This window comes from Stenella coeruleoalba (assembly GCF_951394435.1).
Source record: "Stenella coeruleoalba genome assembly, chromosome: 11".
NCBI classification, from domain to species: domain Eukaryota; kingdom Metazoa; phylum Chordata; class Mammalia; order Artiodactyla; family Delphinidae; genus Stenella; species Stenella coeruleoalba.
In genome coordinates this window covers 31,701,929-31,722,590 of record NC_137157.1, presented here as the reverse complement: position 1 = coordinate 31,722,590, position 20,662 = coordinate 31,701,929, and the positions used below count along the sequence as shown (strand labels likewise).

At 34.1% G+C, this 20,662-nt stretch overlaps 1 protein-coding gene across 4 annotated transcripts in view; it reads left to right on the top strand.

The window, feature by feature from the left end:
• The window catches only part of TMTC3 (transmembrane O-mannosyltransferase targeting cadherins 3), a gene marked incomplete at its 5' end in the record, with an annotated part of 314,399 nt that overhangs the window by 135,819 nt on the left and 157,918 nt on the right, over positions 1-20,662 (top strand). For all 4 annotated transcript variants that reach the window (XM_079938133.1, XM_079938132.1, XM_079938134.1 and 1 more), the window contains one exon: positions 19,523-19,605. In XM_079938133.1, coding sequence (XP_079794259.1) covers positions 19,523-19,605 — 83 coding nt within the window. The remainder of the gene's footprint in view (positions 1-19,522; positions 19,606-20,662) is intronic.

Sequence of the window (20,662 nt, the reverse complement as noted above, 5' to 3'; positions counted from 1 at the left end):
CTAATTCCTACAGCTAATTCAGAGTGCATGAAAGTTTTAAACTATAAAATCATAACAAAATTGATTCAGATAACACTATCAAGGATATATTCAATTTTTAATCAAATTACATAATCATAGAGTAAGTGTTTTAGGGATGAAGAAAGGAAAGTCTTTTCTTTAGATCTTGTCCTTTATGTTTTCTTTCCACCAATAGTCAGAAAAGTCTTTAAGCAACCTTCTAGGAAAGCACTGAGAAATTATTTTGTAACAGATATTTTTCAGAAAATGACTCAGAAGAAAATTAACCTAGTGAAATCCTTGTATTTGCAAAGATCTATGTTGTAGGAAAGAAAGACAGATGCAGCTAAAGCAAGAGAACAACCATTGTTGAAGTCAGTTCTTATGCCTTAAATTTGAACACTTAGGTTTAACTTAGAGACATAGAAATAGTTGTGATTTGTATCTTACCTCTAGTGAAAGGAGTTGACCACTCCAGGATGAATTGTCTCTGTCATTAACATGAGAAGTAGAAGAGAAGGAGTGGATAAGAGTGTCACCAATATCCTTGGGAGGAGTTGATTAGTGACACTAGAATCACACTCTTTTATAGCTCTAAATTATTAGTTGTTTGATATGTATTATGCCCAAGTTTTAGGTGTCTATTAAATAATATATATTCTCTATGTAGTTGTATAGTCACCCTGTATATCATAGACCATCAATGTATATCAGTATCTCTCTTATTCTTCTAAAATTAATTCTTTAATATGGGTTGCACGTTTCACTCAAAATGCTGCATCTTTGTTAAACCTAGAAGGTAAAGATTCCCTTTCAGCTATTGTTCAGAGAGAAATACTCAAGTAGGAAGATCCAATAGAGATTTGCAATTCTCTGAGTTTCAGAATGAAAACTGCTGTTAAGAAACCTGTTTTCCTTATAAAACAGTGCCTGAACAAGATGCATATAGGAAGACTGTGAAGCTACCTGTCCTGTTTTGTCCATCTTTTAAAATTGTGAAAGGACAAGCACATTCCTGCAAAATACACATGCCTGTATATATGTGTGTATGATGGTTATGATGGGGGCCTGTGGGAAATGACATATGTTCCCTTGTGCCAGGTCATCTCACTATCCAGGGTTTCTTTGCTTTTCCAACCCAGAGCACTTGTGGTGGGCAGACATGACTCTGACTCAACCAGTTGGCTTGAGTCTGTGTCCATTTACACTTGTCCTAGACGTATTTTCTAGAGCTGGACCCCATCCATGTTCTCACGTGTCTCATTTCCTGCCATGTGATTCACCTCTGTAGCTCACTTTATCTCCCCTAAATACTCTCTGGCCCATAAATATCCTGCATTTGCTTGAGTTTCTTGGAGACTGTCACTGTTACCTCCCCTCCACCATTAGGGCCACAGCTTTAATCCATGTTTTGCCTCCTACTCATTTTCCTCATATGTACTGATACTAATTCCACTCCAGAAAATAGACCCCATTTCCTTCCCACCAGGCTTTATGGTCTGCAGAGCAAGTGGTGTTAACACCCTGCTGGAAGCTAGAGTTGATTATTATTTTTTTTTTGGTGCATAAATAGCAAAATATTTATTTAATATAAGGGTTTTGTTTTTTTTGTTGTTTGTTTGTTTTTTTTTTTTTTTTGCAGTAAGCGGGCCTCTCACTGTTGTGGCCTCTCCCGTTGTGGAGCACAGGCTCCGGACGCACCGGCTCAGCGGCCATGGCTCACGGGCCCAGCCGCTCCGCGGCATGTGGGATCCTCCTGGACCGGGGCACGAACCCGTGTCCTCTGCATCGGCAGGCGGACTCTCAACCACTGCGCCACCAGGGAAGCCCTTAGAGTTGATTATTTTATGGCTTGTATAACAAAGGGGTAGGATTCCTAGCATTTCCAGATGGTAGGTAGGGATAGGTGCCCAAACAATACTTTCCTCCAAAGTCCTTCTATCCAGAAGCGTCTGTTTTCCCAAAATTATCAACTCCAGCTATCAAAACAAGTACTTTCAAATGGTAGATTATTGCATAACAAGGAGGAAATGATGGTTCAAATATTTTAATTTTGTAAACAGTTTATCATATATTATGAAAGAGTAGAAAGATTTTCAAGAGTATTGTAACTATTTGCTTTGCCAAACTTTGTCTTTCAGCAAAAGGCAGAATAACAAAGATCTGGAAATGTTATCCTCAGCACAATTCAATTACTGTTTGTATCTGGTTAAGAATTTGCTTAAACGGGCTTCCCTGGCTGTCCAGTGGTTAAGACTTCGCCTTCCAATGCAGGGGGTGTGGGTTCAATCCCTGGTTGGGGAGCTAAGATCCCACATGCCTCGGGGCCAAAAAACCAAAACATAAAGCAATATTGTAACAAATTCAATAAAGGCTTTTAAATGGTCCACATCAAAAAAAAATCTTTAAAAAAAAAAAGAATTTGCTTAAAAACAGTACACATAAATGTGAATATGTGAATGGCTTTCATACAGTAAATGTTCATCCTGGTGTGCTGGAAAGACATATAGAGGTTTAGTAATAAAGCATTATTGCCTAAGAGATAGTTTCCACAAATAAAATGCTGTAGCAAGAACTGGAGACTATCAGAAATTCCTAGAAAGAGTATGTCCTAGGAATTGCAGTAATTTATCTAGCTTGTCATTCAGAATAGAAGAGAACAGGAAAATTTCTGTAGGATAAATAGCCACCACAGTGGTACATAGCCGAACTAGACATATTCTTGCAAGAAACTGAGAATTGGCCCAGGAGATGTTTATACCAGCCTTCTCTTCCAGTTGTAGATTTGAAAAAGAGATTTAACCATTATCCAAGAATGTATGAATTGAACCAAGGGTAATCCACACAATTTGTTGGTTGACAAGTATAAAATTTGAAAACATTTGGCTTCATTCAGGGAATTTCTGGCAGTCCAGTGGTTAGGACTCAGCGCTTTCACCACCAAGGCCCAAGTTCAATCCCTGGTCAGGGAATTAAGATCCTGCAAGCCAGGTGGTGCAGTCAAAAAAAAAAAAAAAAAAAAAAAGATTTGGCTTCATTCAATGGTGGCTAGAGAAAAAGAAGCAAGAGAGAGCAATGTAAAACTACTGCAGAGCAAGGGAAAGGAAACTAAAACCTCATAGGAAGAGAATATTTCTGAAAATAAACTAAGATATAATCCATTCTAAGGTTTAGAAAAATGAGTAGACATTCTCAATAAAATGCAAAAACTCTTGCCTTTTCATAAGGGGAAAATCTGATCAGTTAAAAGGGTAACACAAACAGGTAAAAAGGGAGATGACTTAATAAGGATTTCAAGGAAATAAGAAAAAATAGCATGATTAAAACTTATTGCAGAAGCAAAGAAGCAGAAATAATATTGCATAAAATTAAATCAGTGATTTAAAGAAACTTCCAAAGCTTTTCCAAAACACAGTAGGAAAGGGCAAAGGTAAGAAAATTACGATACAGAAGATGAAACATGGAGTAAAAAGAATACAGTATATATAGATAATAGATTTAGCAGAAAAAACCTCATCAAAATCAGAATAAGTAATAAAGAAAAACGTAAATAAAAAATTTTCTGATATATATAGATATATATATCCTGGAGTAATTTTTGATTTATAACCATAAAAGTCCTCTTTTTGTCCAAAATATAGAAAATAAATAAATAAGCAACAACATCTTGACCCCAGCATAGGAATTAAGATACATTCAGACTGCTTATACAACCTTCAGTATCAGTATAATAAACAACATCTAATAATAATCATAGTTACCATTTAACTGAGTGCCTTCTACATGCCACATGATTACACATTTTATCTTCTTAATTAAAACAACAGCCCTGTGAGATAGGTAATCTCATTTGCAGAAATTGAGATTCAGACAATTAACATAACCAAGATCCTACAGCCAGAAAGTTGTCATAGAATTAAAATCTAACCTATGTTTATTTGATTCCAAAATGTGCTCTTTTTATTGTAGTGTGTGGCCTCTATAATACTTAGGTGGAAATGCCTTTGATTTAAAATTTAGTACTTAGCTAAGTTATTTTTAGCAATGCAGGCAAAAAAAAAAGGCATCAGTAGATAAGCAAAGATTCAGAAAATATGCCACTTATACTCTCAGGAAAAAATATATTAGTACAGGATTGACTCCAGCTATACTAGAGAATAATAAAAATTAAAACAGAAAGATCAGGTTTAATAGAAAGGCATTGGGGCTGAGCTTTGGAACCATTTATGAAGTTGCTGGAAATAATTATGATGAATCAGGGCTATGGTATCAGAGACAAAAAGGAGAAAATGGATTTGGAAGAATTAATGAGATATTGACTAACCCTGTATGGGGAGTAATGAATTAGGGACAGTCTAGGACAACTCCCAGCTTTATGACTTTAGTATCTGGATTGATGTTGGTAATGACTGGGATACAGGAGGAAGAACAGAATTTTATAAGAAGATGATTAATTTTTAGACACAGAGTTCAAGATTCCTCTGTAATATAGTGGTAGGCAGGGGGTTAAACAGGACTAGTATTCATGAGAAAGGTTTTGGGTGGAGACGTAGACATGGGAGGTAGTCTTAAATTTGGGGGAGTGAGTGAAATCACTTAAATCACTTAAGAATAGCATAAAGAGTGTGAAGAGAAAAAAGGACAAAGGGTGGGGAATGTTAGCATGGAGGAACTGAGGAATTGTTATGGGATAACAAAGATTCAGTGAAAGAAAATTTTAGATAGAAAGCAATAACAATGCCAGAGACTCTGCTGAGAGGACAGTAAGATGAAGCATGAAGTATGTCCATTGAAACCAGCACTTGAGAACCTTAGAGAGGCACTTTCAGTGGAGCTGTGTTACTGGGAGTCTGACTCCAGTGAGTTGAGGTAGTGTGGGAAAGTGGAGTTGAAGGAACACGCTTGATTTTAAAAGACTGAAGATATACGAGCACATTTATAGACTGGACAGAAGGATCTCATAGAAAGAGAACGTATTATTGGTGAAACATGAAGCAAAGTCCTGAATGAGATACAAAAGATTGAATTAAGACCAGTGTTGAAGAATTACCTTAGAAAAGAAGAATGAACACCCTGAACATGAATAGCTGTAGATCTGAATGATTTTGTGAAGGGGAGTTGAGACATTTTCCTTCTGACACTTTTCTCTGAGATATTGGATCTAAGGTCATGTGTTGAAATTGCATGAAGTAGAGACCATGAAGAGAATATGGAGAGACTTTCTTTTCTAATTACCACTATTTTCTACACTTAAAGTCATATATGTAATATATATGTAATGCAAAACAAGAGAGTAAACATCAGGAATTCACTATCCAGCTTATGTTCTAGAAAACTCTTTACATGTTCGTTACCAATCCCATCACTCAGCCTCTGCTACAGCTTCAATAAAGGTTTGTGATAGCAGTGCAGAGGAATAGAAGAAAAAAAAAAAGATAATCCAGGAAAATGGAACAATTGTCAAGTGGCACCATGGATCTAGATGTAAATTGCTACTATAAATCTGTAGGAGCACAGATCTTCATGGCTGTCAGATTTTGTTAAGCTGCATTAGTAGCTCAAGTGTATTTAAAAAGAAGCCAGCTCGTAGAACTGCTACAGAAGAACAAAGAAGTTAGAAGTTTACAAAACATTAAGAGAGTACTTCAAATGATCTTCAATGAATCTGCATTCAATACAAAAGGAAGTTTGGTGAAGAATTGGTTGAGAGCTCAAGGACAGTGAAGTTCAACAGACTAAAGCAGGGTTCCACAATAAAATGAAACAGTAGGTTTCATGGAAGGAAGAAAGTAAGGCAGGAGAATCATAAGAGTTTTTGGTTAAGATGGAATATTGAAGACTAAAAGTTTATAGGTGGAGTAGTTTCAGATGATGACTAAAATCTCAGGTCATCTAGTTGTGCTCCTGATGTGGAATGCAGACACAAGTCAGTAGTTCTGAAAGCAAAGAATTATGAAATTACTCTACTGGATGTATTTTCCCTATGAATGCTGAAATTATCTAGGATAACTGCAAAGTTGGATTTGAGAGAAAGACACTGAACCATGTGCCTTAAAATCTCAGAGGTGAGGAGAATCTAAGGAGATCCAAATAACCATCACTTCTAGAAGCAGACCATGCCCTTGCTGGATGTCAAGAACCTCAGGTAAGAGTTTAACATGAGTGTGACTAGTTAGGAAGGTTCCATAGATGTTAGGAAGATTTTATTCCATTGTGTAGGTGAGGGATGATGGAGAGATAAAGAACAGTTTTTGGTTTTGTTTTTCCAGAAGGTTGAGGCAGAGAAGTGCAGTGCAGTATAAAGATGAGAATCCTGGAGAGTATAGGTGATCAAAAGAAACTACACTTTGAATACAGTCCTGATATTTCTTCAGTCTTGATGTTAAAGAAACAAGCATCATGGATGTAGTTCACCTGACAATATTGTTGCAAATTTGCCTTGGTGCCAGAATTGGATGTGCATCTGCAGTGATGCTGCTGTGAACTTCCTGCAGAATTTGCCTCTTTTGTACCAGTTTAGAATGATGATTATCCAGATGGAAACATTGAAGCATGGGGAATTCTCAGTTGTAGAGATAAAGTAGTTTGGGTTTAAAGTTTTTCTATTTATTCATTTTTAGTAAGCAATATTTTCACAGACTTAAATAAAGTCCGTTGCTACAATCTTCACAATTTCCTCCTCTGAGGTAATTTAATTGATAAATTATTTCCTTATTGTTAATATATCTTTGAATCGGACAAGGAATAGAAAAGAAATACATGTCAATGTTACACCAAATGAGACTACAGTTAAGCAGAACCTCATCCCTTGGCTCTCAAGGTGGAAGAGTTACGGTAGGGGGTTACAGTTGAACACAACAAATGAGATAAACATGTTGCTTGGTATTTTTTTAAAAAAAGGTAAAGAAAAACATAGCTGAGAAAGAACTACAGCTGAGAGAGTGGAAGAGAGCTCTGGTTGTTACAAGAAAAATGAAAACTATGTTAACATTGGGTAAGAACAAGGATTGCAGAAAAGTGGCGTTAAAGCATGAAGATAATTCAAATATTGAGAAGACTATACTGAATATAAATATTTGAAAGCATAACCACTTCAACTGAGCTCAAATCTGTTTTTCAGATCATTTCTAAAATGTAGTTTAGAACATCTTAGGATAGAAGAGATAGATGGAAATACACATGCAAATACTAACACTACACAGAAGAATGAGTTCTCATCATCTGGACATTTAAAAATATAATTGATTGGAGGGGAGTGATTTGAGGGGACTTGGAGTTTCCAGAACATTTCTAATTTTACAATACATATTTTATTTCATCAATAAATTATTTAACCAATTTGATCAATGTATTACAAGGTTTTTTCAGAAAAAATAAGATCATCATAGCTATAAATTACTGTAACAATTGAAAGAGAAAATATAAAAGAAGACAATTGAAATAGAAATGAAGATTGCTGAGGACTCACTCAGATATATGTATATACATATAGCATGAGTATATTTGCCTTTTACCATCACCATTTAAAAATGCTTTGAAAAGTTGACGTTGAAAAGTTGTAAGGACTTAAGAAAGAATATACTTGTGGTTCAGTTGGATAAATTGTTTAATTACCTTTAATATGGCTGGCTTCCATTAATATACAGAACGTTGTCCTAGCAGGATGTTTGCAATAAAAATATTGACATAGTAATTTAAACTGTTGATTGTATCCAGTAAATTTGATAATGCTGTATATGTGACGAGAGGAGAACTGGTTGGAAAGATCTGATTGGTTCAGTTTTCTTTGCTCAGCAAGAGTAGCATTTAATGGGGAAAAGCTTGAATAACACATTTGCTGAGGGCCTATTTTCCATACCAAAAGAACCTCACAGTCACAATATGTGGTTACAATATGTGTTACAAAGCTCATAAAAATCAGCCAGCTGATCATAAAATCATCTTAATAAAGAACAGAAGATCAAACAGATTAGACTGTTTCCATCAGATATTGCCATAAATATTTTCTTGATATAGGTCATTGAGTAGTCATTAATATTTTAGATTATGAAGCCTCCCAGTACTTTGATCATATCTATGGGCCCTCACCTCAGGAAAAATACACGTGTCCATGAAACACTCACATGTTTTTGAGCCTATTCCTAGACCTCAGGGGTTCTTGGATAACAGGTTAAGAATATTTATTGTTGATTAATATCTGAAATATTACCTTTTGGTGCTCATAAAATAACTAAACTTCACCATTAATTCTCCCTTCCTATAATCACTAACTCCTCTTCCCTCCTCTTCCCAGCAACACATCTATTCTTTTTTGTTCATTGAATTTTAGAGCACTAAATAAATGTGTTCAGACATCTGAGAGATGATAATGTCTAAGAATCCTTAAATAATCACATAGATCTTAGCTCTTCCTTAAGTATCATTAAGTTTGTTTCTGATTCGTTTCAGATTCATTGCTGAGAAGTTCCACAAGTGTTTAAATTCTGTGGAGTCTGATCCACGGTTAACCTTCGGTAGCATGATTCTTGAGGTCAGACATCTTGGATATGTATCCAAATTTTCAGATACAAGATAAGCTAGCACACTTACTGTTTGTTGTAATATTAATTTTATATTTTGGAACATGAAAGACCAACAACTGTTAAAGGATTTAGTTAATCTGGTTTAAAGTTTTATTGAGGTATAATCGACACAATAACTGCACATATTTAAGTGTACAATTTGAGGTTTTCTCATGTATAGACACCCATTAAACCATAACTGAAGTCAAGATAATAAACATATTCATTCCTCCCCTAAGTGTTCTCATGCCCATTTGTAATATCTCCCTGTAGACACTTTCCACTCCTTCCATCCCCCCACCATCCTCAGGCAATCACTAATTTGGTTTCCATCATTACAGATTAGTTGGTAATTTCTAGAATTTTAGTAAATGAAATCATAGTGCGTGTATTCTTTTCTTGTTTGGTTTTTGTCACTCAGCAAAGTTATTTTAGGATTCATCCATGTTTTTATGTGTATCAGTAGTTCATTTCTCTTTTACTGTTGTATAGTATTATACTGCATGGATGTACCACAATGTATTTATCTGTTCACCACAAGCCAAAGAATGTAGGGGAGCCTCTAGAATCTGAAAAAGAAGGGACAATGGATTATTCCCCGGAACCACCAGAAGAAAGAGCCCTGCCAACTATTTTAAACTTCTGACCTCCAGAACTATCAGATAACATATTGTGTTGTTTTAAGCCACTAAGTTTGTGGCATTTGTTATTGTAGCAATAAAAATATTAATGCAATGCCTTTATCAGGTTGAAGAAGTTCCTTTATATTTCTAGTTTGCTGACAGCTTTTATAAGAATTGGTGTGAGATTGTCAAATGCTTTATCTGAATCTACTGTGATGGTGATACGGTTTTCATTTTTTATTTTCTGTTGATATGGTGAAGTATGTTAATTAATTTCTAATGTTAAACTAATTATGCATTAGAGTATTAACCTCATTTGGTCATAGTATATTATCCTTTTTATTTATTTTATGATTTGATTTGATAAAACTTTTTTAAGAACATGAGGATAGTGGTTTGTTGTTTTCTTTTCTTTTCAAAAATTATTTAAAATTGAACTATAGTTGATTTACAATGTTTCAGGTGTACAGAAAAGTGATTCAGTTATATATATATATATTTTTTTTTCTTTTTCACATTCTTTTCCATTATAGTTTATTACAAGGTATTGAATATAGTTCCCTATGCTATACAGTAGGTCCTCATTGGTTGTCTATTTTATATATAGTAGTGTGTATCTATTAATCTCAAATTCCTAATTTATCCCTCCCTCCACCTTTCCCCTTTTGTAACCATAAGTTTGTTTTCTATGTCTGTGAGTCTATTTCTGTTTTGTAATTAAGTTCCTTTGTATTATTTTTAAAGATTCCACATGTCAGTGATCTCATATGATATCTGTCTTTCTCTGTCTGACTTACTTCACTTAGTATGATAAGCTCTAGGTCCATCCATGTTGCTGCAAGTGGCATTATTTCATTCTTCTTTACGGCTGAGTAGTATTCCATTGTGTATATATATATATATATATATATATATATATATATATATATATATATATATATATATATACACATCTTTATCCATTCATCTATTGATGGACAATTAGGTTGCTTCCATGTCTTGGCTATTGTAAATAGTGCTGCTATGTCCTACTTGGGTGTGTGTATCTTTTCAAATTAGCGTTTTTGTCTTTTCCAGGTATGTGGCCAGGAGTGGGATTGTAGGATCATATGGTAACTCTACTTTTAGTGTTTTAAGGAACCTCCATACTGTTCTCCATAGTGACTGCACCAATTTACATTCCAACAGTGTAGGAGGGTTCCCTTTTCTCCACGCCCTTTCTTACATTTATTATTTGTAGATTTTTTGATGTTGGCCATTCTAACTGGTATGTGTTATTTTCTTTTCTACTAATGTTTTTGGTTGTAATATTGGATTTCCTTAACTTCAGTTTTCTGGATGAATTTGTGTAGAATCAGAATTACTTCTTCCTAAATAATTGGTAGAATTCACGAGTCAAACTATCTGGACCTAGAATTTTCTATGTGGGAAGTTTGTAAACTACAAGTTCAGTTCCTTTAGTAGATATATTGTTATTCACATTAAATATTACTTTTTGAGTGAACTTTGATAGTTTATTTCAAGGAATTTGTCCATTTTATCTAACTTAAATTTATTCATATTCTTTACTTATTATTCTTTTTACATCATGGAATTTCTAGTGATGTCATTTCCCTCATTTTTGGTATTGGCAATCTTCTTTTTTTCTTTTTCCCTAGTAAGTCTGGTTATAGACTGATCTTCTCAAGGAAGCATTTTTTGGTTTCATTGATTTTCTATACTGTTTTTCTGTTTCTAATTCATTGAGTCATTGATCTACACACTGATCTTTATTGTTTCCTTTTTTCCTCACATAGGGTTTTATTTGTTCTTTTTTTTCCTGTATCAAGATGACCCTATAGTTTCAATTAATTGATTTTTTTAATATAGTAAGGTATGTTGATTTTTCATAGGGTGTCTCATAAGGTGGAAGCTGAATCCTTCATTTAAGATCTACTTTCATTTCTAATACAGGCATTTACTACTATAAATTTCCCTCTAAGTACTGATTTAGCTGTATGCTACAAATTTTAGCATATTGTGTTTTTATTTTCATTCAGTTCAAAATACTTTCTTGTTTCTCATTTGTTTTTTTTCTTTAACTCATGAGTTATTTAGAATTATGTTGTTTAGTTTCCAAATATTTAGGGATTTTTGAAATGTCTTTCTGTAGTTGATTTCAAGTTTAATATCATTATGATCAGAGAACATACTTTGTATGATATGAGTCATTTTAAATTATTGAGACTTCTTTTATGGTTCAGAATAGACGTCATCTTCCATTTACACTTAAAAAGAATACATATTATAATGTTGGCTGTAGTCAACAAAAGCATACATTCTATACATGTCAATTAGGTCAAGTTGCTTGGTTTAATCCATCCACTCAATCCATTATGGAGAAGGAAGCATCAAAATTAATAAATTTATTGTCTCACAGGTCTGGAGGCCAGAAGTTTTAAACCAAGGTGTAAGTAGGGCCATGCTCCCTTCTGTAGTGCTAGAGGAAAAACTAAATATTCCATGCTTCTGTCCTAGCTCCGGATAGCCTCAGGCATTCTTTGGCTTGCAGATACATCACTCTAGTCTTCCATCTTCACATGGTGCTTTCCCTGTATCTCATATTTTCTTCTCTCTGTGTGTGTTTTCTCTTGTCTTTCTTTCCAGTTTCCCTTATAAGAGACACCAATCATTTTGGATTAGAACCCACCCCAATGACCTTGTTTTAATTTAATTGCCTCTGTAAAGATCCTTTCTCCAAATAAGATCACATTCTGAGGTACTGGAGGTTAAGACTTCAATGTATCTTTTTTGAGGTAACATAATTCAACTCATAACACAGGTCTTGCTTTTTTTGAAATTCAATCTGGCAATCAGTGCCTTTTAGTTGAGATAGGTTGACCATTTACAATGTGATTATTGATATGGTTAAGTTTAAATAAATAATCTTGCTATTTGCTATTTTCTTTCTATTTGTTCCATATGTTATTTTTCCCCCTTTCTCCACTTTTCTGCCTTTTTTGGGGATTACTTTAGTATCAATTGATTCTATTTTATCTTCTTTGTTGCCTTTTAATCTATACTTTTTGTTGTGTCATTTAATGATTGCTCTATGACTTATGGCATACAACTTTAATTTAGTATAGTCTACTTTCAAGTAGTATGAGAATCTTACATTTGCATTTCTTTCTTCTGGGCCTTTGTGTTGCTGTTGTCATATGTTTTAATTTATGCTCGTTAGAAACCCCCCACTAGATTGTTATTATTTTTGCTTTAAACAATCGGTTATTTTTTTAAGAAATCTACATAAGAAGAAAAATATTTTATATTTGCCTGTGTATTTACTTATTCTAGTACTCTTAATTCCTTTTTGTGAATCCAGATTTTATTTATAATATAAGAAATTAATTAGATAAATAAGATATCCCTAATCATCTAACAGTAAGTAAGAATGATTATATATAATCTCATTCTCTTGAGCTTATGTGAAGGAATTTTATATTTTTATAGGAATATTGTTATAAAATATTTTTGGAATTTATATATACAGGCTATTCACTTACTTCAAAAATGGTAATTATAATATTTAATTTATACCAGTGGGAGTATATGAAAAACTGAAAATATAATCATTGAGAAAGAATTTCTTTGATTCATTTTTTAATACATTAGGTCAGTTATTTACAATCATTTCTATATTATGGCACACAGAGAATATGATCTTATCAGTGTGATATACTGAAGTAAACTGATGAGGCTGCTTGATGGGCCCAGGAGCTCTGACTGTCCTTGGCTCTACAAAGTCGTCCAAGGGGTATGAGTATCAATATCAGTATAATGTTTACCTATTGAGAAATTCCACGTTAAGCCACAGTACTTCACTGTGGTTATTATTGATACAATAACCATCAGCCTTATTCTAGCTTCATTTAACAAATCCTTATCATTTCATGTTGGGTGGTAGGAAACAGCAACAAAACCTAACCTGTGACACAATTTTTTATCAAACTTTGGCAAACTTGATGCTCCAACCATAAGTACCATGAAAAATGGTAGCCACATGGGAATAATAACCAAAAGCAGAAAATATATAACTTATCATAGGGTCAATACCTGATAATTTCTGAGACTCATGCATATCTTTATTCCATGATTGTGTCTGACAAAGAAAACAGATTTATAACTGAATGAAAGACATAAAAATTCTTAGTGACATTGTCTTTTTCCCCCCTCAATTCATTGAAAGTAGAAAGTTTCTCTTTCTAAAAGAAGCAAAGGAGAGCCAAACTATATGTCATCACTGAATGACAGTGAATTTCTTTCCACTGAATATTTGGAAAGAAGACTGGAAATATTTAACAGGTAAATTTGCTTATCTTTATATTCAGGTTGATCAAGTTTTACTCAGACTTTAAAGTTCTTAATAATACTGGCCAATGATTCCAGTTGCTGAGTTAAAGTTGTAGCTCATCATTTCCCTTCTGAACTTTTTATAAAACTTTATCTAAAGAATCAGTAGTCATTGTTGGCAAAGCACATGCTCCTCGCAGAGAAGTGCTTTGATCAACAATAATGTCAATGAAGATATTAGTCTTCCCTTTCTAAGTTCAATACTATCACAGTCTCCTAAAAATAATAAAAATAAAGTATAATGCTTGGGTTTGTACAATGAAGCTGTTATGTTAGAATACTGAGAGTGATCAGAGGACTGCTGAGAGAAAACTTAACCTAATAAATCACTGGCCTCTATTCCAAGTGTAAAATCCTTCCTGATTGAAAAAGAGAAATGTTTGAGCTTGAGTCACATTCTTTTTTAGAAAAGAATCAGCATCAGCTTTGACTTTAAGGCATCAATCAATTTTAGTGCCAGCCATCTGTCAGCTTTCAATTAACTAAATAGTTATTATTAGTCATTCGTTGGACTGATACTTGGTTCCTTTGATTTTTTTTGCATTAATACCAAAATCAGCAATTAAATTTTAAATAACTGAATCCTAAAATTGAGAAGATTATGCATTGAGCAAATATGTATTTTAAGGCTATATGTTATAACTTAGAAATGGGGGGCCTCAAGTCCAAGGACTGAAGGACCTCTGCTCAATTTCATCTAATACAAGAGTCTGTAACCTCTTTTTGCAGTGATTTTAATAAATTACCTTAAAAATTTTAGAAATAATATCTTTTTTACAAGGAACTATTTCCACTTTTTTTTGTTGTTGTTGAATAACATTTTTTAGCTGTTTTATTCACACAAACACTTAATTAATACTTATTATTGTTCATTAATACTTATTCATTAGATGTACATTTATTAAATACCTACTATGTAGCCAGCCTGTCTTTTATAGTTGAGAAAACTAATGAAAAGTCATGGTGTCTGTTCTCTAAAACTTTTTGGTTTTCTTGGGAGCTGGATATTTAAGTTACTAATTATGGCTATGTAGTAAGTGTTCTCAGAGAGGTAGATTTTATGAACTAAGTGAAATGAACTATGTGAATGAAGTTTAGAGTTACAACGTTGGGTGAAAAGCAAATCCCAGATGATTACTTAAACTCTGACAATATTTCTGAAAAGCTAAAAAACAAGCACAACCAAATATTTAGGGATACCTCTGAAACACACTGAAATAATAACGTTGATTATTATAATGATGATGAAAGCTTTAGGGATAAAGCTCTTTTAGGGATAAGTCAGGATAATGGCTAAAGGGGAAGAGATCACTGAGAAACACCAGCTAGATGTAACAGTATTGGTATTGTAACCTAAACTGGGTGGTAAAATGTGTTAATTTTATTATTATAATTCATAGCATGAGCATGTGTTTTCTGGGTATGTATGATTTTGTTGAATTGTTTTACTTTTTATTGAGGAAAATTTCAATCTTATACAAATGTAGAGAGACTAGTATAATATACCTCATGTTCATGTCACCAGCATCAGTGTGGATTAATTTATGGAAAATTTCATTTAATCCAACGCCCCACCCACATTATTCCCTTGATAATTTTTTTTTTAATATATACATATATCCACCCTTTTTCTGATTCCTTTCCTCTATAGGCAATTACAGAGTATTGAGTAGAGTTCCCTATGCTATACAGTATGTTCTTATTAGTTATCTATTTTATAAATAGTAATGTGTATATGTCAGTCCCAGTCTCCCAATTTATCCCTCCCCCTCCCTTACCCCTTGGTAACTGTAAGTTTGTTTTCTACATCTGTGACTCTATTTCTGTTTTGTAAATATGTTCATTTGTACTGTTCTTTTAGATTCCACATATAAGTGATATCATATATTTGTCTTCCTGTCTGGCTTACTTCACTCAGTATGACAATCTCTAGGTCCATCCATGTTGCTGCAAATGGCATTGTTTTTGTTCTTTCTTATGGCTGAGTAATATTCCATTGTATATATGTACCACATCTTCTTTATCCATTCCTCTGTTGATGGACATTTAGGTTGCTTTCATGTCCTGGCTATTTTAAATAGTGTTGCAATGAACATTGGGGTGCAGGTATATTTTCAAATTATGGTTTTCTATGGGTATATGTCCAGGAATGGAATTGCTGGGTCATATGGTAGTTCTATTTTTAGTTTTTTAAGGAACCTGCTTGCTATTCTCCATAGTGGCTGTACCAGTTTACATACCCACCAACCGTGTAGGAGTGTTCCCTTTTCTCCACACCCTTTCCAGCATTTATTGTTTTTAGATTTTTTGATGATGGCCATTCTGACCGGTATGAGGTGATACCTTATTGTAGTTTTGATTTGCATTTCCCTAAAAATTAGTGATGTTGAGCATTTTCTCATGTGCTTTTTGGCCATCTGTATGTCTTCTTTGGAGAAATGTCTATTTAGCTGTTCCACCCATTTTTTGATTGGGTTGTTTTTTAATATTGAGCTGCATGAGCTGTTTGTATATTCTGGAGATTAATCCCTTGTTGGTTGCTTTGTTTGCAAATATTTTCCACAATTCCATTATCATTCTTTAAAAAATTAAACCTAATTCCTCAGAATTATCAAATATCCAGTGTTTAAATTCAAATTTCCCATTATCTCATTATTTTAGAAGTATATATATATATATATATATACATATATATATATATATATATATATATATACATACAGTTAAAATTAGGATCCATACAAGGGACAACCATATATTAAATCTATAGGTTCCCTTTCATATGTTTTTTCTTCATTTTAAAAATTGACTTTTTTCAAACAGAAGTTTTAGGCTCACAGCCATATTGAGCAGAAGATACAGAGATTTCCCACATACTCCCTGCCCCCACTTATGCATTATCCCCCATTATCAACATCCTCCACCAGAGTGGTACATTTGTTATAACTGATGAACATACACTCACCCATCATAATCACTCAATTCATAATTGATATTATGGTTTACACAGTCTGTGGTTTGTACAAATGTATCCACCATTATGGAATCTATACAGTGTATTTTCACTGCTCTAAAAATCTGTGTTCTACCTCTTCATGCCTCCCTCCCCCATAACTCCTGACAATCACTGATCTTTTTTACTTTCCCCATAGTTTTGCTTTTTCCAGAATGTCACATAGTTGGAATCATACAGCATGTGGCCTTTTCAGATTGGCTTCTTTCACTTAGTAATATGTATTTAAGGTTCTTCTATGTCTTTTCCTGACTTGATAAATCTTTTCTCTTTAGTGATGAATAATATTCCATTGTCTGAATGTACCATAGTTTATTTATTTATTCACCTATTGAAGGACATCTGAGTTTCTCCCAAGTTTTGGCAATTATGAACAAAGTTGCTATATATATCTGTGCACAGGTTTTTGTGTGGACATAATTTTCAATCCTTTGGGTAAATACCAAGGAGCATGATTGCTGGATCATCTGTGAGGTTGTATAGTGTTATTTGAAAATGTATTTGGATTAGTTATAATGTATATTGCAAACTCTAGGGCAACCACTGAAATAAAGTTAAAAAAAAAAGTATAACTGATATGCTCACAGTGTGAGTACACCAGATCATCCTAATTCCTCCTTCCATACCTTGTATAACTGCTGTCATTCATTTCACTTATACATAGGCATATATATATATGTCTATATATACATACATAGTTGAATATATTGTTACTATTATTATTTTGAACAATTAGGTCAATTGAAAATAAGAAAAATAAAAGTTTTTATTTTACCTTCACTTGTTTCTTCTCTGATGCTCTTCCTTTCTTCATGGATACAAGTTTCTGTCCTATAGCATTTTTTATCTGTCTAAAGAATTTCTTTTAACATTTCTTGCAGTATAGATCTCTGATAACAAATTCCCTCAATTTTTGTTTCTCTCAGAAACTCTTTCTTTCTCATTCACTTTTGAAGAATAATTTCACACAGTATGGAATTCTAGGCTGATGTTTTTTTGTTTTCTCAATACTTTAAATATTTCACTCCACTCTTGCACTGCTTGCATGGTCTCTGAGAAGTTAGAAGTAATTCTTATCTTTGTTCCTCTGTAGTAAAATGTTTTTCCTCTGGCTTCTTTCAGGATTTCTTTTTATCTTTGATTTTTTGTAGTTTGAAAATGATACGCCTAGGTTAGGTTGTTTGTTTGGGGTTTTTTTTGTGGGTTTTTTTTTTTTTTTTTTTGGTGGGGACAGTTGGTCATTTATATGGTTTCGTGTTCTCTGAGCTTATCAGATTGGTGGTTTGTTATCTGACAATTTGTGGAAATTCTCAGGGGGAGAGGAAAAATGTAGAGAGTAGTACATTATTTTTCCAGACATTTCTTTTGTTCAATTCTCTCTTTTCCTTTTGGAATTCCCATTACCTCTATGTTACACCATTTGTAATTGTTCCATAGTTTTGGGATATCCTGTTCTTTTTTTAAATCTTTTTGCTCTTTGCTTTTCAGGTTTGGATGTTTTTAGTGAGATATTCTCAAGCACGGAGGTTCTTTCCTCAGCTCTGTCCAGTCTACTAATGAGCCCATCAAAGGCATTCTTTATTTCTGTTACAGTGTTTTTTTATCTCTGGCATTTCTTTTTGGTTCTTTCGTAGAATTTCCATCTCTCTGCTTACATATTCGATCTATTATTGCTCTATAAGAGCCTTAGCAGCTTTATTGAGATAGTTGACATAAAACATTGTATAAGTTTAATGTGTATAATGTGATTATTTGATACACATATACATTGTGAAATGATTACCATACTAAATTAATGCATACATCATCTCAAATAATTACCATTTTTTAAGCAGCCACATAGCACAGGGAGATCAGCTCTGTGCTTTGTGACCACCTAGAGGGGTGGGATAGGGAGGATGGGAGGGAGACGCAAGAGGGAGGAGATATGGGGATATATGTATATGTATAGTTGACTCACTTTGTTATACAGCAGCAACTAACACAACATTGTAAGTAATTATACTCCAATAAAGATGTTAAAAAAAAAACCAGTGAGATACAATTATGTACCTATTAAAATGGATAAACTGGGAAAAAAAATACCATTTTTTGTTGTTAGTGGTGAGAACATTTAGGATGTACTCTTTTAGGAACTTTCAAAAATACTATATGGTATTGTTAATTATGAACACTATGGTGTACATTAGATCTCTAGAAGCTATTCATCTTACTGGAAGTTTATACTCTGATCAACATCTTCCCTTTTCGCTCACCTCCCAGCCCCTGGCAGTTACTCTCTGTTTCTATGAGGTTGAGCCTGTGGCATCTTAATCACAGCTGTTTTAAATTCCAAGTCTGTTAATTCCAACATGTCTGCCATATCTGAGTCTGATTCTGATGCTTGCTTTGGCTCTTCAAACGGTGTTTTTTTTTTTTTTTTTTTTTTTTGCCTTTTTGTATGATTAGTAATTTTTTTCTTGATAGCTAGAAATGATCTACTGGGTAAAAGGAACTTCTGTAAATAGGCCTTTCATAATGAGGTGGTGAGTTGTGGAGGGAGGGGTAGCATTCTATAGACCTAGGTCTCAGTCTTTAAGTGAGTTTGTATCCCTGGGCTGTGAACCATACACAGCTTCACATTTTCCTTAAGTGGGATAGGATGACTACAGGCAGCTGGAGTTGCGAATTTCCTCTCCCCCAGGTCAATTAGGCTCAGATAAAACCTCAGCAGTTTAGCCGCTAGTTAAATAGTTTCAGCTGTGGACAGACCTAGTTAAGAGCAGAATGCTGTGGCGGGTTTCAGAATGGTTCCTTTTCCCTTTCCCCTGCCAGAAGCACAAGGTGATTTTTCTCCCATATTCACTGTGAGAAGCTGGTGGAACTCTTGGAGGTAAAATTCACAGAAGTGCGGCGTCCCCCTAATGACTGGTCCTCCTCTGGTTTTTATCTCTCAGAGGCGTCCATGTTGAGCCATCACCAGTTCGTCAGTTACAGTTCGGATTTCCCTGCCTGGTTCCTGCAGAGGCTTGTGCTCCTGGTAAGTTGTGATTCTTTATATTCCTCTGTTGATACCTACAATCTTGGGAACAGCGGTTTGCCTTGTGACCTTACTTCTCTTACGGAGCTAAGAAAAGTTGTTGGTTTTTCAGTTTGTTCTGCTTTTTACTGTTTGTTCGGAAGATGTTAGCGACTTCTAAATTCTTACATGTCAGACTGAAAACCAGACTAGAAGTCTCTTTTTTCTTAACCAGTCTGTTGTAGAGTCTTTAGTTATCTATCTGAATTTTATTGCATTTTGCTGGGTCTGTCCTTATAATAGCATTTAACATCTTTCTCTGTACTCTGCAAATTGGTAATTGGCGGACGAAGTTTGATCTGATTTCGTTTTAAATTTTTGGCAAAATTGCTTACAGATGGTATATATAGTTCTCTAAGGAAGTTTGCGATATCTGGATAGCTCTCTTTTTGTGATGTTAGCAGCCATTGATATTGCACAGATTCATTAATTCACTTGGGGTTGTAAAATGATGATATTCTATTGCCTTTTGCATGTATTTGATTAACTTCTCTAAAAAGAAACCTCCCCTCATCAGCTATTTGGTTACCAAAAGATGCAGTTGGTATAGGAAAGGCAGAACAAAGCCTTGTTTCGCTTTACCAGTTTTCAAGGAAATGAGTGATTCTCAAGCATTCTGCATTGATGCACAGTACGTTTTACTTATCCCTGTAAATTCAAGGTTTAAGTGCATTCAGTATGATTCAATCTGTTGCAATTCTTGTCCTCATTGAGGTTCAAGTTTTCCCACCTTTGGCCAGGATGGTTTGGGCTTTTTTTTTTTTGACATGATTTAATAGTCTTTGATATCTTTTCTATCTGGTACATCAAGTTACTTCACGTGTTCGTCTTATATATTTCCTGACACAAACCTGGATTGGGAGTCATCTATTTTGTTAAACCTTGTTTATTTTCATAAGAAATGTATTGTAAGATCACAGCCAGGATAGTAGGGATATTCATCACAGCTGAGTAGGTTATTTGGTAATTGTTTTGGGGCCTTTTTACTGGAAAACCCAGACTATCTTTCCATCTATCT